Source organism: Xyrauchen texanus, chromosome 7, assembly GCF_025860055.1.
Source record: "Xyrauchen texanus isolate HMW12.3.18 chromosome 7, RBS_HiC_50CHRs, whole genome shotgun sequence".
NCBI classification, from domain to species: Eukaryota; Metazoa; Chordata; class Actinopteri; order Cypriniformes; family Catostomidae; genus Xyrauchen; species Xyrauchen texanus.
This window is the reverse complement of record NC_068282.1, coordinates 19,394,277-19,411,753: the sequence shown is the minus strand read 5'-3', so window position 1 is coordinate 19,411,753 and position 17,477 is coordinate 19,394,277. Positions and strand designations below refer to the sequence as shown.

The window sequence follows — 17,477 nt, the reverse complement described above, 5'->3', positions numbered from 1 at the left end:
TTGTGCTATGATTTTCTATTTTATTTGCAAATGATTATAACACCAGTTAACTGTGATTCTTTTCTTAAACAGAAATCATTTAAAACTCACAGTGAGGCATGACTACAGTTTATGTGAGATCTTATTTGTATTAGATTCTCATATGTTTCTCTTAACATTCTTTAGGAGAAATAAAAATTGACACAATTGATTGTTGACAGCATCTTTGTAAATCACAGTTTGACATACTGATGAGATATCTTATGAAACTATACAAAAGACATGTGAGATTACTAGGGTCTTTATCTTAGGAGAAACACCAGAGAAGCTGAAGACTTTAATGAAAGTGTCCATTTTATCTCAATGCTGTCTAGGAGAAACTGAGATATGAAAGATAAATCCTTTCTGATTTTGCTTTGCTACGGATTTTACAGATATATCAACTGAACCAAAAATCAACTGAATCTAAAAAAAAAATCCAAACCTTTTAACTCCACATAAACAAACAAACACACATTTTGGAGGATGAAGATAAATTGTGCATTGTGCACTGTTTTGTTTACTTGTTTAGTGCAGAATATTTGGTTACTGTTTTGAGTACAATCATTGACCTGACACACATTGCTTGCTATGGGTAACTTGCTATGGATTAACTGATGTATGATGTGTCATGTTTGCTTAAAGCTGATTATGTGTGCAAGAACAGCGCCTTTCGAACACAACTAATCTGTAATCAAGAGAATATACAGTTGGTTTCACATTGAAAATCAGGGATTCATTCTGGGTTATTCTTGCTTTTAGGATTTTGAAAATTTTAAATTGTTTTAAGACATGAAATGTTAATGTGTGAATGAATAAGATATATTTTAGATTTTCCATTATTTATAGGTTACTAATGAAATAAGTATGTTTGTGACATTGACCATGTAAGAAAGGACAGATTTACATCCATTGAAGAGCACACAATGCTCTTTGAAACATTCTCCTTTCATTCTTAGACAACATGGATCATCAAGGTTTTAACTTAGAGAGTCCATACCAGATTGAGTTCATGCTGTTATTAAAGCAAAAGAGGACAAACCATATTAAGAATCAATTTGTCACTAAAATTGTTATGCTGATAATATAATTTGTAATTAAAAATATGTATAAAAAAAAGTGGCCTCAACTTTTGGCCCCCAATGTACACGACATACCCACTATTCAAACCTGCTATTCATTAATACCTCATATTCACATGGCCAAACATACATGAACAAATGGAAATGGAAAAAAAGGCTTTGCCTCTGGCATTTAACTCAGCTTCTTTTTATCTACAAAACATGCAGCTGTAAAACAATAGAAACAACCAAGCTCCACTAAAGCTCCTTTCCAAAAATAAGCACTCAAACATGGGGTCAGGTCCCCAGGTCTGTGTGCATCTAGGCCACAGGGTTACCTTGATGGCAGTGGAAGCGATCTGGAGGTGGTGCAGTTTTCGCAGAGTGCTCTCTCTGTCTATGAAGTAGGAGGCAGCCAGCTGGTGGAGGGCCTCCAGAGTCACAGCCGTGCCATTTGAGTCAGTCAGGTCTGCCGTCCGGCTTAGCCTCCTCTTGTCCACAAATATAGTCAAAGCCTCTTCACCTGCAACAAGGGCAATGCAACATAACAGGGGGAGGGGGAGGAATGCTCAGGAATACAGCAGAGCTCTTTGTGTTTATGTTAAGATGACTGAAGCAAGGGGATTATTTACACAGTAGATCTCTGTAAAACAGAATAAATTGTGTGAATAGAAGGACTTATTTAAAAAATAAAGGATCATCATTATTTTTTAATATTCTATCATTATATTATCACTTAAAATGGTAACATTTTACAATAAGATTGTATTCATTAACATTGGTTAAATACATTAGTTAACATGAACTAACACAGAACAAAACTTGTATATCACCTTATTATCCTGGCTAATATTAATTACAACCTATACTAATATACTTTTAATGTTGAATGTTGTATCTGTTAACAAAAGTTAATGTATTATGAACTAACATTAACTAATAATGAACAATTGTAAATGTTTAAATTAATATTAACAAATTAACATAAATGCTGTAAAAAGGTATTGTTAATTGTTAGTTCGTGATACCTAATATTAACAAATAGAACCTTATTGCAAAGTGTTACCAAAGTGTTAAAAAGTGAGATTAATAGGTTATTAACAAACTTTACATAATGCTTAACAGATAGTACATATCCATTAATATATTAAAATCACAATATATGCATCAAAGATAGTTTCACAAAGTTTTGAACTACATGAATGTACAACGTTCCTGAAGAATGAAGAGTACTTTTGAAAAATATGTTTAAAATCACTCACATACAATAAGAAGCCTCCATATTGGCCAGAGAAACACACTCACACACACACACACATATATATATATATATATATATATATATATATATATATATATATATATATATATATATATGTTTAAATTTATATATATTATTAATATATATATATTAGGGCTGTCCATTTAACGCGTTAATTCAGTGTGATTAATTTTACAAAAATAACGCGTTAAAAATAATTAACGCATTTAATCGCATGCCCACGGACCATAATTCGGACCAAGATTCCTGAAAAATGCAAGCTTGTAGTACCACCTGTTTACTCTAGAGGACAGTAAGTGAAACTTCAGCTGTGTGAGCAACTCACAGTTTATACAGTGAAGAAAACACCACAGTAGCGTTCAAAACACATGAAGAGATCTCAAGATGTGTTTAAAGATTGAATATTAAAAATATATTTTACTTGACACAGTGACCTAAACATTTTATTTTTATGATGCAACGCACCCGAGACGCTACACAAACATGTCTGACGCAGGGTGTGGCTGGATTGAGATTCGGAAAATTCGGAAATTACCTCATAAATACCCCACTAATTGTTTTCTTGTAGATAGATTTAATTTTGATGTCGATATATTCTGTACATTTTGTGGTCTGCAGGCGGAAACATTTTTTCATTTATTTTCGAGTTGTCCTTACTCGACTTGCTTTTGTCTGATTTCTGCAAGATTGTTAGAGATCATATCATTCCCAGCTTTCAACTTTGTTTTGAAAATGTTTTATTTATTTTTTTTTTGCTACGACATGTCTCTTCATAAGAAATATTTTTTTTAATTTTTAATTCAGAGGTTCAGCAATACCCAAGAACAATTTCCAATTTGAGTAACAAGAAAGCTGTAAAGTATATTGAAATATGTAAACAATTTGATATTTTTATTTAAACTGTTTATTTTTTCCTTTTTGTTGTTGTTTGTTTTAATATACCTCTTGGCTCTAGATTTAAAAGTTTTGTAAGCATTAATTTAAAAAAAATCATAATAAATCTCCAACTGATTGACAAATTCACTTGTGAAATGGATTGCTGTGAACTGTATGCCAATGATTGGATTATGATCAATAATATGGTAGTAAACAATACATTGTATTCTAAAGCCACTTTTTGTATTGTCTCATCAATGATTAACTCTTCTGCTACAAGAATGTAAAGCATTTTAATTATCTGAATATTTATATATATATATATATATATATATATATATATATATATATATTATATATATAATATTTAAAATATGATAACTATGTATAATTATATATTGATATAAATATGTATAATCTTTATATATTGAATTATTGTTATATGAGGGGCTTTCTCAGCAAATATTTGTATATGCGATTAATCGCGATTAATTAATCGGAGACCATGTAATTATTTTGATTAAAATTTTAATCGATTGACAGCCTAATATATGATATATATATATATATATATATATATATATATATATTCAGTATCATATATATTATTGTCTGCTGTAAGCTTATATAAATAGACATTTTCATATTTGTACCCCAAATAAACCATTTAAACTGGAATCTGATCCTTTATAGTAAATCTTTGTTTTATCACACTAGCATCTCATGTCAAAAATTATCAAAGCAGCATTCCCATTTGAAGACACTAACATTAATTCAAATAACCAGAACTCTTTCTCTATACTATGGAAATGTCATTCTTAGAAATGAACAAGCAGGTCTTCTCAAGTACCTCCAAGTGTAGCTGTAAGCAGAAAGTGTGTGCCATATTTCCTGATGATGTTCTCGGTAATGGCACTGAGGGTGGGTCGCCGGCCCAGCTGTCTGATGGTCTGCATGAACTCTGGATCGAGGGGTAGAGCCACACCATTGTCCTCTCTCTCCAGAGCCAGACTGTTCACCTTCCAGCGCCCAAACTCTCTGCAAGGTCACAAAAAAAACACACATTCACTCTATTTGGAAATGTCCTTTGTCTGAGCCACACTGGGCACAGGAGGGAGACATTTTTTTCAACTGCTGGGAGAGTTAGTATCAAATTCTTGTCCAATGCAAGTTGAAAAGCCTATCTGAAATTGGTATTCTGTATTTCTCAAACGAAAAACACAAAAAAAAAAAAAAAAACAGTTTAAAGAGAGGTCTGTGAAACCTTCACGCAGCTTGAGTGCACGAGGAAGGCGCACATTCAGTTAAGACCTGCTGAGGAGAAAATGTGATGACTGCATGACCTCTGTGCCTGCAATTCAAATCATTTTATGCATCCCCTTTATTTTTTCACAGTTTTAACTTCAGCTTTATGAATCTCACTGGCCTGATGTAAAAGCTGTTGTGCCCTGCATAATGGCACAATCTAAGGTTATTTTAAGAGAATTTTGCATTGACAAACGGTTGACTGGGAGTAATCAGGGACAATAGCAAGCTTCTTTCATGGATAAAAGGAAAGAGGCATCTGTTAGATGAGAACAGCTGGAATTTTGTTTGAGGAAATCTAGATTTCAGTATCCCTTTTCTATCTCCCATTTACAGTAAAAGCTGCTCAGCACAGTGCAATGATATGTTCCTTGTTTAACCTTTAACATTCTAACTGAACTACTGTATACAGTACAGTGGTGGCTCTGGGTTACTGATCAGAAGGTCAGGGGTTCAAGCCCCAACACCACCAAGACACCACTGTTGGGCCCTTGAGCAAGGCCCTTGAACCTATCTGCTCCAGGGGTGCCGTATCATGGCTGACCCTGCACTCTGACCCCAGCTTAGCAGAAACGTATGTATAATGTGTGACAATTGATCAATTCATTTATTATTTTATACCATGAATAGTAACAGATATATATATATATATATATATATATATATATATATATATATATATATATATATATATATATATATATATATACATATATATATTGTGGCAGTGGGGACATAGTCGAGCACCCATATGGAGAGAGAGATTGACTAACACTAAATTATGTCTAACACCTGTCTCTAATTCCAGTGAGCACGGGGAGAGCGGTATATAAACAGCCACGCCACCGCCAGACAGGAGAGAGAGAATGACACGAGTGACCAGTGACTGCCGTGTCTTACTGAGTGTTTTATTTTATTGTGCACCTGAAGACTCAGAGAAGTTTATGTTGACAAAGTACTTGTTGTGAAGCTGAAGACTCAGAGAAGTTTACGTTGACAAATTTGTGTTACACTGATCTGATTGAACTGAGAAAAGCACTGAGAAGAGTGCATGCAGAGTGTTGAAGGCAGAGAAATAAAGAGCCTTACTTGACTGCATCATTGCTCTCCATCTCCTCCCTTCCATCTCCGAGCTTGAACTCGTTTACTCATGTGTATATATATATATATATCTATATATATATATATATATATATATATATATATATATATATATATATATATATATTAGTGTTTATTCTGTGTGATTATTAAAGACCAGTCAAACAGGCTAATCCATATACTCTTTTATTTGCAGATAGATAGATAGTGTACTGTATACTATCTCTATCTATCTATCTATCTATCTATCTATCTATCTATCTATCTATCTATCTATCTATCTATCTATCTATCTATCTATCTATCTATCTATCTGTGTGTCTATCTAACTACCTGAAGCTCCTGACCTGTATCTGCATGATTTTATGCAAAGCACTGCTGCCAAATAATTGTCTGATTAGATAATTGCACAAATAAGTAGGTGCACAGGCATTCCTAATAAAGTTCTCTCTATATATATATGCACTGATCAGCCACAACATTAAAACCACCTTCCTAATATTTTTTAGGTCCTCTTTGTGCCACTATAAAAGTGCCGACCCACATCTCAGAATAGCATTCTGAGAAGGTATTCTTCTCTCCACAATTGTAGAGCGTGGTTATCTGAGTTACTGTACAGTCTGTCAGTTTGAACTAGTCTGTCTATTCTCTGTTGACCTCTCTCATCAACAAGGCATTTCCGTAAACAGAACTGCCACTCAATGGATGTTTTTTGTTTTTGGCACCATTCGGAGTAAATTCTAGAGACTGTTGTGCTAGGAGAAAATCCTAGGAGATCAGCAGTTACAAAAATACTCAACCATCATCCATGCAATTATCTAATCAGCCAATCGTGTGGCAGCAGTGCAGTGCATAAAATCATGCAGATACGGGTTAGGAGCTTCAGTTAATATTCACATCAGCCATCAGAATGGACGAATAAATGTGATCAGGACTGTGGCATTATTGTTGGTGCCAGATGGGCTGGTTTGAGTATTCCTGTAACTGCTGATCTCCTGGGATTTTTACACACAATGGTCTCTAGAATTTACTCAGAATGGAGCCACAAAAAAAAAACAGTGAGCGGAAGTTCTGCGGATGGAAATGCCTTGTTGATGAGAGAGGTCAACAGAGAATTGCCAGAATGGGTAGATTTCTTTTTCAAATTGTAATAGTAATTTTTCTAGTTTTTAATGTCCTGACTATACATTGTGATCAGTCGAATGCCGTTTTGGTGAATAAAAGTACCAATTTCTTACCACAAGAGCAAAATCTGTACATTATTCCAAATGTTTGGCAGCCAGTGTATTAGAGGTGTAACGGTTCTCTGTAAAAAATATGAACAGTACGATTCGCAAACCACGGTTCGGTAAACATTTGCTCCGCAGTTCATCTCTAGTTTAATAACACATCTGGATCATACAGTTTGGCAAAGAAATAAATCGCCAAATAGACATGCAGTTGTAACCTCCGCTGATGTACCTGTATGGCTCTGTAGATGGACACACTAGCTATTTACACTGACATCTCCAGAGGATATATTGCACAAGGTGCGCACAGAGCCACAGGTGATCCCAAAACTGAAAACAGACACACTCCCTTCCGTCAGGCACTCTGTGCTAGTTCGGACATCATGAAACAAGAACTAAAGCACGTATGGTGTTCAAAGTTATGTTGCCAAAGTTATGTTGCCCTTATGACTGAAATACTCATCACATTACGACATCCATTCTCGTATTCATTCTAATAGCAAATTTATTTCTTCTATAGTGACATACAGATTCTAAACGTTGAATATACTGTATGTTGAGTTGAGTTTGAAATGCACTTTATGTTGATGCGTGTAGCGTAATAATGCAGTTATTAAGTTAAAATATTGAGTTAGAAATTAGAGAACTTTTTTTTTTTTTTTTAAGTTAAGGACCCTTAACCATGGTTTTACTATATTAGTATTGTAGTAACCATGACTGTAATAACAAGGACTGTTGTCACCATGGTTTTCTTAGCGGAAATCATGGTTATGATACAATTAACCATTGTTTTACAACAGTAAAACTATAGTTTCCATATAGTAACCATGATTTTACAATAGTATTGTAACAATGTCAGTAACCATGCTAATTTTGTTGTTACTATGATTTTACTACAAATACAATGTTTAAAGTATGGTTACTGTATTAAAACCATGGTAATTTGTAGTGAGGGCAAATCTCTTGAAGTGTCTGTTACCAAATATAATGTTTTTACTTTGGATTTGGTAGTAATATTTCTTTCCCCTGAACTTAACAAATATCGAACCATCCCAAAACCATGACACTGATTGTAACAGTGATACAATCAGAACTGTGAGAAATTTTAACCTTTACACCCCTATATATATAAATCTGTGAATATTATTTTGTGTTCTTTCCTTAAAAAGTATAAACTACAAAAAGTTTATGCGCTAAAATCTGTAATTGATTGACATTAGCATTAGATATATGTCAATAAATTATATAAAATATCTAAAGCAGATTATGTTAAATATGTATATACTGTATCAACAGAAAATAATAAAGGATAGCATTTATTGGCCACAGGATGGGAAGAACAGCAAAGACAACGAGACAGAGAAAGAGAAATTGAGAAAAAAAGAGACAGAGAGAGCAGAGATGGAGAGAGAAGTTATGATCGACATTGTGTCAGAGCATAGGTTCTTGATGGACAGTAATGGATGAAGCTGTAGGCTAATCCACCTCTGGGCCTACGCTGGAGCCTCACAGCAAGACAAGACATATTGAAGAACTACCTGCCAGGCTTCTCCATAGAGACCTATAGCTACACCGAGTAAACAGTGAAAACATGCTCCAGTTGAATAATCTGAGGCCAAAGGGAGACCAAGAGTTTTACTCTTCAAGCAAATGAGACCATTTACATTATACTGTAGGAGGTAACACTATCCAGGTTACAACATTCAGGTTACTGTTACATTCAATCTTCCTTAAATAAACCGTTCAACCAAAATTTAAAATTCTGTCATCATTTACTCACCCTCATGTTGTTCCAGACCCTTATAACTTTCTTTCTTCCATAGAACACAAAAGGAGGTTCGGCAAAATCAACTCTATTCACTATGGAAAAAGATACCATGAAAGTGAATGGTGACTGACATTCTGCCAAACATTTCTTTCATTCCATTCCTTTGATTTCAAGTCATGTTTGTCTGGAACAACAGAAGTTATATGAGTTTAGTAAGAATGTATTACCTTTAAATGGAATAAAAATTTTGTTATTTTAAACTAGTCGTTTTTAGAAAGAAGATTTTCAAAGAATCTTTGTAAAAGTAAATAAATAAATACTAATATATATATATATATATATATATATATATATATATATATATATATATATATATATATATATATATATATATATATATTTATCTACTGAATCCAGTCTGGCTTTACTCAGGGTGATACTGACAGCAACCAGCTGTGTTTATATTGTGGTCTTAACTTGATTATCAATTCAGGACTAACCTGAGGCAAATTGAGAGCTCAGGATAGACCTCATTAGACATGTTTATCAAACACATCTTCATGCTAAAAGTAATTTGATCAACAACAAAAAAACCTGCTCATTAGGGTCTCACTCATTCCACTGCAGGAGTTATTTACTGTAGGACTATGAGGAACTTTCATGGCATAAAATTAGAGATAATTGGTCAACAGAGGGCACTTCCTATTTATTTAAAGACTATTTATTCTTATTGAAATATTAAGTCATCAGAGTTCAAGCCATCATCACTCCTGCCAGTTGTGAGATATGACTGAACACAAGCACTTCTGCATGCTTTCATCATTCAATTCCCATAAGGAATGTCAAACAGCTCATCTCTCAGAGTCGAGCCCTGGCCCTGATAAACTGAACAGGGAAAACAATCTACCATAGCAATGACCGAGCAGCCAGTAGGTGTTTTGTCCTTGGTTTTGTTTCCAATGCAAGTGCAAGCATACTCTGGGGATATGCATGTCTTGAAACATAAATAATGAGACGATTAGCTAGGGCCTGACGCCACTACCCTGATATCTCTTTCCCCCTTTCCCTCCGCCGATCTCTCTCTCTCTCTCTCTCTCTCTCTCTCTCTCTCTCTCTCTTTCCCACCTTCTCTAACTCATTTATTACACTATGTGTGAACTGGCCTGGTTTTGCCTTAGGTTAGTTCTAAATGCATAAGTTTAAGACAATAAAGATGGTTCAGTGCAGTGTATGGTAAAAGTAGCCCAGTGATATTAAAACAACATATATTTTATTAGAATTATTTATTGTACAGTCAAAACTTTTCTTAATTTGGATGTCAACTGAAGGTCAGAAGATTAAATTTTTTTTTTACTTTACCGGTAAAGGTGTTAGAATGGGCAATTTAAAAGAAAAGTTCACCCAAACAATTATGTCATTATTTGCTCATCCTAATATCAGTCCACAGTTGTATGCTGTTATAAATACCACAAGATGGCTAGGTCCAAAAAAGGATAAAAAGCACTATAAAATAAACATAAAAGTATTCCATACAATGTATTTTTTTAAGCCAAATGAAGCCATAGATTCATATAGCTGTTGTTGTATTGAAAAGATCTTTGTGAAGATCCTTCATCAGCATTTGGGCTTGGAATGACACAATGGTGAGACTAACTTTTGGATGAGCTATTTATTTTATGCAGCAAATTGTCCTGAACATTTATAGCATATGGGAGGTAAGGAAAAATACAATGAGGGCAAAAGGAATACAAAAAAGAAGTGTGCAATGCAACCCTTTCATGCCATGAATGAGAAAACTTGTCAGATATGCCATACCAGAAGCCCTTCATGTGTTTAATTTGAAATTCCACACCAGTGAACATCACAGTCTTTGCTCCGGTTTGATTTCCAGGCCAACGCTGAGATATATTCGTTTGATAAGAGCAGTTCAAAGAATTTATACAGAACCCAGCTGTCAGCAATGTCCTGTACACAGTACACACATGACTGCATTAAGTTAAATATCCCTCTTAAATTGCAAAAATTAGTGTCACTAATTGAGCAATCAATGGTATGAGGCTTTAATGGTAAATCTTCAGACATTATTGTCATTATGCTAAACATTTTAACGTTCTCTGTCTAATGCTATTAGAAAGCTGGAGTGTCAGGAGGCTAATAGCTGATTTAGGCATAAAAAAACACTTTTTACATGTAATAGTTGTTGTTTTATTATTATTATTATTATAATTATCATTATTATAATTTTTTTTGAAAGCTTTCAATTTAGAATTTTGATTTATTCCACATCATCCTCAGTTTTAAAAGGTGTTACAAGAATGGCCTGGGTATGGGCTATGGTTTATATATGTTTGATACAAAAAGCAGTTTTTCATTTGTACGATCAGATCTTTTATCATTGGTTTATAAAAAGAAGGTCTTCTTTTTATAGTCCATATACGTACAAACTTGTCCATTGAGCACTGATAAAGCAAAATATACTATAGTTCTAGCACTATAATCAACATGATCGCATAAAGATCACATAAAAACTGCGGTTCACCCTCATGTTCTGTTTAAGGTCAGAGATACATCATTACCATTTTAATAGCTTGAAAAACATCCTTAACACTGAAGTATCAGGTTGATACTTCATGACTTTTCCAAATCTTATGAGAACTGATTGAAAACTAAATTTCACATAAAAAATATGCTTCAAATATCCTATAATTTTTTTAATAAAATAAAAATACTTTTTTTTACATAACTTATATAATTATAGAGGTCAATTCAGTATGAAACAAAAGGCAAATAGTTTAAACACAATTACCCATTGGAAGAAGGTGGAATATGTTGTTTTTTCCAATTGTATTTTTCAGTGTAATGACATGTGTGCAGCTAGTAAAAGTAAGACATATTTATATTTGCATAATACTTTTAATTCTAGTGAACGCATGAAAGTACACATGTCCTGCCAAATTCTGTGGTGAAAAGAATCACAGACCCACTGAATTACACGTTTATACATCACTATACAAGAGCACAGGACAACGTAAGCAAGACAAAGTTTATGTGGGAGAATTACTGCTTATCCTTATTGTTACTCACACAGCTCTAGCTAAGCCGACAATTGCTGTCACCTAGTGCTCGAGGAGCTTTCCCATTAGCATCTCCGAGAGGAACAGCACCACTTGTAAGTGAACACGTCTCTGCTTTGGCAACCTTTCTGCTGCCATGGACTTGTCCACCTCACCCACCCATCCTCCCGTGCAGAACCCTCCTGTCACACTTGTCAAGCAGAATATGTCTAGTGTTTTATGAGATTCTTTTCATGAATCTGACAGGGAGGATAGACACTACTCAGTTTTCACATCACCCTTGGGCTCTGTTCAACCTTTGGCCGAAGGTAAATGGGGAGAATGACAATATTACATCTGACACAAATTTACCTTCAATATACAGTATGTCACTGCACAACCTATTACCACAAGTATTTAAAGTTATGTATTCTTAAAAAAAGAGGTTTGTTTCCAAAAATGCATTTTTGCATATACAGTATGGAAATCAAACCCACAACCTAGGCATTGGTATAGTGTCAAGCTCTACAGCTGAGCTACAAGAACACCTTTAGCAGGTTATGATTTTGTCCAATTTTGCAGTAAGAAACACTGCAATAATAATTTTTGCAAGATGTATTACCCTGACAATTTGTATAACCACACAGTAGGTGGGACAGCAGCTTAATGTGTATGGCTGGTATACGACAAATCAAGTAGATTCACCCAATAGAAAACCTAATGCACAAGTTTGAGTTATTGAATATGAAAGCAAATGGTACAAACCTATACCACACTGCATTATTGTTTTCAAGGAAGTCTATAAAAAGACCAAAGCAGAGATGATGTCTGTCTGACACCTGACATATACACAAATATATATCTGTTCTAATATCACACATCATAATCTTTACTCAAATGTCTCTCTTACAAGGCAAAGTGTGTCAAGAGAATGCAGAATTCAGGATGCAGAATTTATTCTCAAATCAGATATGTGGCTGATGCAAACCTGTCCCTCTCTGTAATGCCAGTGTGAGAGCAAGGCACTTAAAAGTCATTCAGGCACAAGGGATGTTGGAAGAGCATTCCTGCCTAGCATGCAAAGTGAAACCATGTACCTACACACACACATCAGTGCACAAACACACATGCATGCAGGCAGCCATACTCCACCAGCAGGGGGAGATATGACATTGACAAAGCACAACTGTACTTCTTTTTGAATCCTATGCTCTATTTGTCTCTCTCAAAAAAAAAAATAGAGCCATTGGAGCATTCACAGATACACACGTTCTAACCCCAATGTTGCCATCTCCATCTGTGCCTAGCTGCATGGTCAAAACGCCCTGCCAAATGAGCATGTCAGTCAGGCTCAGTTCAGCCAACTCCTTCCTCTGTTTTCTCTCCTCCCCTTTTGGGCTGTTTATCACTTCATCTAATCCTCAGCTCTAACTCAGCACAACTCGCCTCAACACCTCACCTCACATGAGCTCCAAATAATAACCTGGCATTAAAAGTTTGTACACTTTGAACTTGTTACTTCTTTCCAAAAGCTAACAGGCTGTCAAATTACGTGACTGTGGTGACATTTTTGCAATATGATATTACGTGTTTCCTTAAACTTATTAGGCAGTTCCTAAGTAACAAAAGTGAAAAGAGAATTAAATTTTCTTCTAAATAGATCTAACGCTCTATCAAGTTTTAAATCAACAAAATCTCCCTCCCTACCCAAAACTTTAACTCTAAACCTAACCAATAGTGTCATAAAATTTAAAAGTGACATGAAAAACGCATTTGCTAAAGCAACCACATCATTCCGTGTTGCTTCTTTCGGTTCCCATGTCAACTGGCGTGCTCTTCGGGACTCATACCACGGTCCTTTGCATTGCAAATGCACCGCTCTATCAGTTGAGCTACCGTACAATTTATCACACTTGAACAAGCTTGTAAATGTAGTTGATTGATTATGTAATGCAAACCTTGAAATGTATTTCCTTAAAAGTCATGCACTACGCGATTTGCGTAATAGGGATACAAGTTATTGTTGTTGTAGCGCCTCTAGTGTTTATTTTTTACAAGGAAACTGCTGTGATACGTTAAACGAACTGCACAAATATAATTTTGGAAAAATTTAAAAATAGTAATGTGTTTAGTAACACTTTATTTTACAGTGTCCAGTTACACATAGTATAGTAATAACAGTAAATTCTGCATAATAACAAGCAAATTATAACTCTAACCCATAAACTTATAGTAAGTACATGTTGTTAACTCATATAGCAGTGTAATTACACTGTAACAAGGCCAATAAAATACAGTGTAACCATGTGTTTCTATTAGACCAGGTTGGTATATATTGTCCATGTTTAAGCAGCACATCAGTAACATGCTAGCATATTAGAAACATTGCAGTTTGAGTGCTGTATTGTTTATTGCTGTATTGTATTGCAATACTGAATTATATATTGCTTTATTGTAGTGTATATTCTAATGTAAATTGCAATATACATTACAAATATATATATATATTAGGAGTGTAAATTTTCTCAATAAAAAAATGAACATACATTTTGCCACCCACGTTTCAGGAAACATCACCTCAAGTTTAATGACACATCTGGACCACAAGTTTTGGTCAAGAAAACAAAGCGTCAAACAAACAGGTACAGTTACAACTTCCGCTAATGCTCCTGTATGGATATGTAGATGGATAGGCTCCAACTGTGATTCATGTGGGTCAACTTGATGACATCACAGTTCTACAAGCGTTGAGAGTAGTTGAAAATGGCAAATGAAGAAACCGAAATGCTGATAGAGATGTCCCCTGCATTTCTCCTTTCTGGGAGCATTTTATTTTTGCAGTCAGTTACAACCAGAACAGGCACTGTTTGCAGACATCGCTCGACACGAGTGCCGTACACTGGTAATATATGTAAATAATGCGCGTGAGGGTTTATTTAAACGCACATGCAAGTTCTTCCTGTTTCCTCGCGTGGCTGTAATCTATCACGAGCGTCAATAATGTGCTTTTATTAATGGCATTAAGATGCCGTTATAGTGATGCATGATTTATCTTTTACTCCGACATCACCCAGGGAAAGAGCCGCAGGTGAGCCAAAACTGCACACACTCCCTTCCATTTTTAAGCAGGCACTCCGTGTAATCAACAATAACTAAAGCACTTGGGGTGTTCAAGTGGGATTTCCACATGTTATTAAAAAGTCAAGCAGCATTATCACAACATCCCTTCTCGTATGCATTTAATAGCAAGGTTATTCCTTTTATAGTGATGTACAGCTTCCGAATATTGAATGTATGTTGAGATGAATTTTAAGTGCACTTTATGTTGATGCATGTAGCGTATTAGTGCAGGTATTAAGTTAAAATGTTGAGTTAGTAATTAGAGAAAATTTAGTTATTTTAGTTAAGGACCCTGATGAAAATGAACCATGGTTTAACTATAGTAATATTGTAGTAACCATGACTACTCTCACCATGGCTTTCTGAGCAGAAATCATTGTTTTGATACAATTAACCATGTTTAACTTTATATTGTGGTTACTATGATTTTACTAAAAATAACATGGTTAAACTATGGTTACTGTTGTAAAACCATGATTGTTATTTTAAGGGCAAATCTGTTGAAGTGTTTACCAAATAGATAATTTTTGGGATTTGGCAGTAATATTTTTTTCTGAACAAAGAAAATACCGAACTGTACCGACACCGTGACCCTAAAACTGTGAAGCAAACCGAACCGTGAAAAAATTTTAACCGTTACACCCCTAATATAATATAGTACACATAACATAATACACATACTGTGTATCTACAAATTTGTACATTCACACACTGTCTCGTGTATGTTACATAGCTGTAGCTATAACAATATCCACAAGTCCAGCCATGTGACAATTAAGCTATTCTATTCTACATATTGTATTCCTTGTGACTGTCATTACACCAGAACACAAATCAACCAGCCTTCATTAAAGTTAATCATCAACTTCTTGTCACACGGGTTCCTGTGTTCACGTAAATGAAAAAGCATCATTATGCACACCATGAAAATGTACATCACATTCCGCACATCAATGGTAATGAATAACATAATTAAGCGACTCACCTGTAAATCTTGTATTTGGTTGTGAAGCCTTGTTGATAGCGCTCCACGAATTCAGCGAATTCCTGTGAGTGATGAAAAGGCCCTTTATCTGAAAGGAGCCACCCAAATGGACCAGCAGCATCGTGAGAGGCTGCCACAGGGGCTACAATCCAGCAGTGAAGACTAAGTACAACACACACCCATAGACTCATCAGATACGCCAGTCTTAAATCAGTACACTGGCAGCTCATGCTTCACCCTGCGACTCGACATTCTCTCCAAACTTCTCTTGCCTTCTGCAACAGCAAAGACAACAATGAATAGAAAAGTGTGAGACTGCTTCCTGACAAAGAAGTCACTGTTTTTTTTTTTTTTTTTTGGCTAACACAGCTGTAAACGCAATTAATGGTTTAATTTATTGGGAAAAACTCCAAAATAATTCAAATATATTATTAGATTTAGACATTGTACAAAGTAGAAAATATATTAACCTAGTGAAATGAAATGAAATGTGCTTCATGGCAACAACAACAAAGTAATTTTAAAGGTCAGGTATGAAAGATTATAAGAAAATGTCTTTGTTGGTGTAATCTAAAGTTGTGTTGATTCAGCCATATAATATTTCTGACTTCAATAAAACAAGTTTATTTAAATGTTGCCATGAAGCACATTGCATTTCATTTCACTAGGTTAAAACATGTTCTACATAGACAATGTCTAAATCTTATTATATATTTGAATTATTTTGGTCTTATTTTGCCATACATATATATATATATATATATATATATATATATATATATATATATATATATATATAGACAAGTCACATATTTTACAATGTAAGACAATATACTGTAATATACTGTAATTTTCCTTCAATTCTCTTTCCAAACTGATAACGAACACGTTCTTCTTATCACTACAGTTAAGTTACATGCGGTTTTTCCAAAGTAACATGTAGAGATGGGGGTTGACTATTTGTATTTGAATTATCATTAGTTTACCTTGTCCAGGTGTCCGATGTTTGAACCACGTCGGTCAACAAAGTTGGCTGTTTTACAATTAAAGACAAATGATTGCAAACCCGAACCATAGGTTGATATGTGTGAGGGTGACCTTTGAGGGTTTGGTTTGGTTCAGTTCAACTCGTTTCAAACATCATTGCAGAAGCGAGAACAGCATATGGAAGCACAGCATCCAACTCTCTGTCTCCACTATCGAGGATATGTCCAAATAACCTCGTGCCGTATAATCCCGGTGTATAGAAGAAAATCAGCTAACACGATCTTCTATCTTCACACTTCTCTCTCCCCAGGCAGGTATGTCTCTTATGAATTGGAAGTTACGGTGAAGTAATCCCATAACCATTTAACGGCGCGATTTAAATCTGTTTTCCCCCTCTGTCGGAATATCACTTAATCTGGTGTCCAAGAAACACAACATAAATGTAGACTCCTCTCTGTGAAACAGAGTGTACGTCTGGTGCTCAACCCCGATGCTTCCAATACGCTATAAAAATATCCAATTTATTTCAGTGACAAGCCTCCTCCCGTCCTCATTGGATGTTCGAGAACGAGAGGGGGCGGGTTTTTTGGTGCTGAGACACTATACTTTGTCAGGGTTAAAATCTGTTAGAACGTGATGTGCTTTTGATGAAAATTATGTTATTTTTATCTTGAAACTTAAATAAAGATGAT

The 17,477-nt window shown here is 34.9% G+C and overlaps 1 protein-coding gene across 1 annotated transcript in view; it reads right to left on the bottom strand.

Moving 5' to 3' along the window:
• brinp3a.1 (bone morphogenetic protein/retinoic acid inducible neural-specific 3a, tandem duplicate 1) overlaps window positions 1–17,273 on the bottom strand; it is a 45,123-nt gene extending 27,850 nt beyond the window's left edge. Inside the window, exons 1-4 of the mRNA XM_052130804.1 lie at window positions 16,785–17,273; window positions 15,799–16,073; window positions 4,088–4,275; window positions 1,418–1,602 (exon numbers count right to left, since the gene is read on the bottom strand). Of these exons, the coding sequence (XP_051986764.1) occupies window positions 1,418–1,602; window positions 4,088–4,275; window positions 15,799–16,028 (603 nt within the window). The 5' untranslated portion in view covers window positions 16,029–16,073; window positions 16,785–17,273. The remainder of the gene's footprint in view (window positions 1–1,417; window positions 1,603–4,087; window positions 4,276–15,798; window positions 16,074–16,784) is intronic.
• Between the last annotated feature and the right edge of the window lie 204 nt (window positions 17,274–17,477).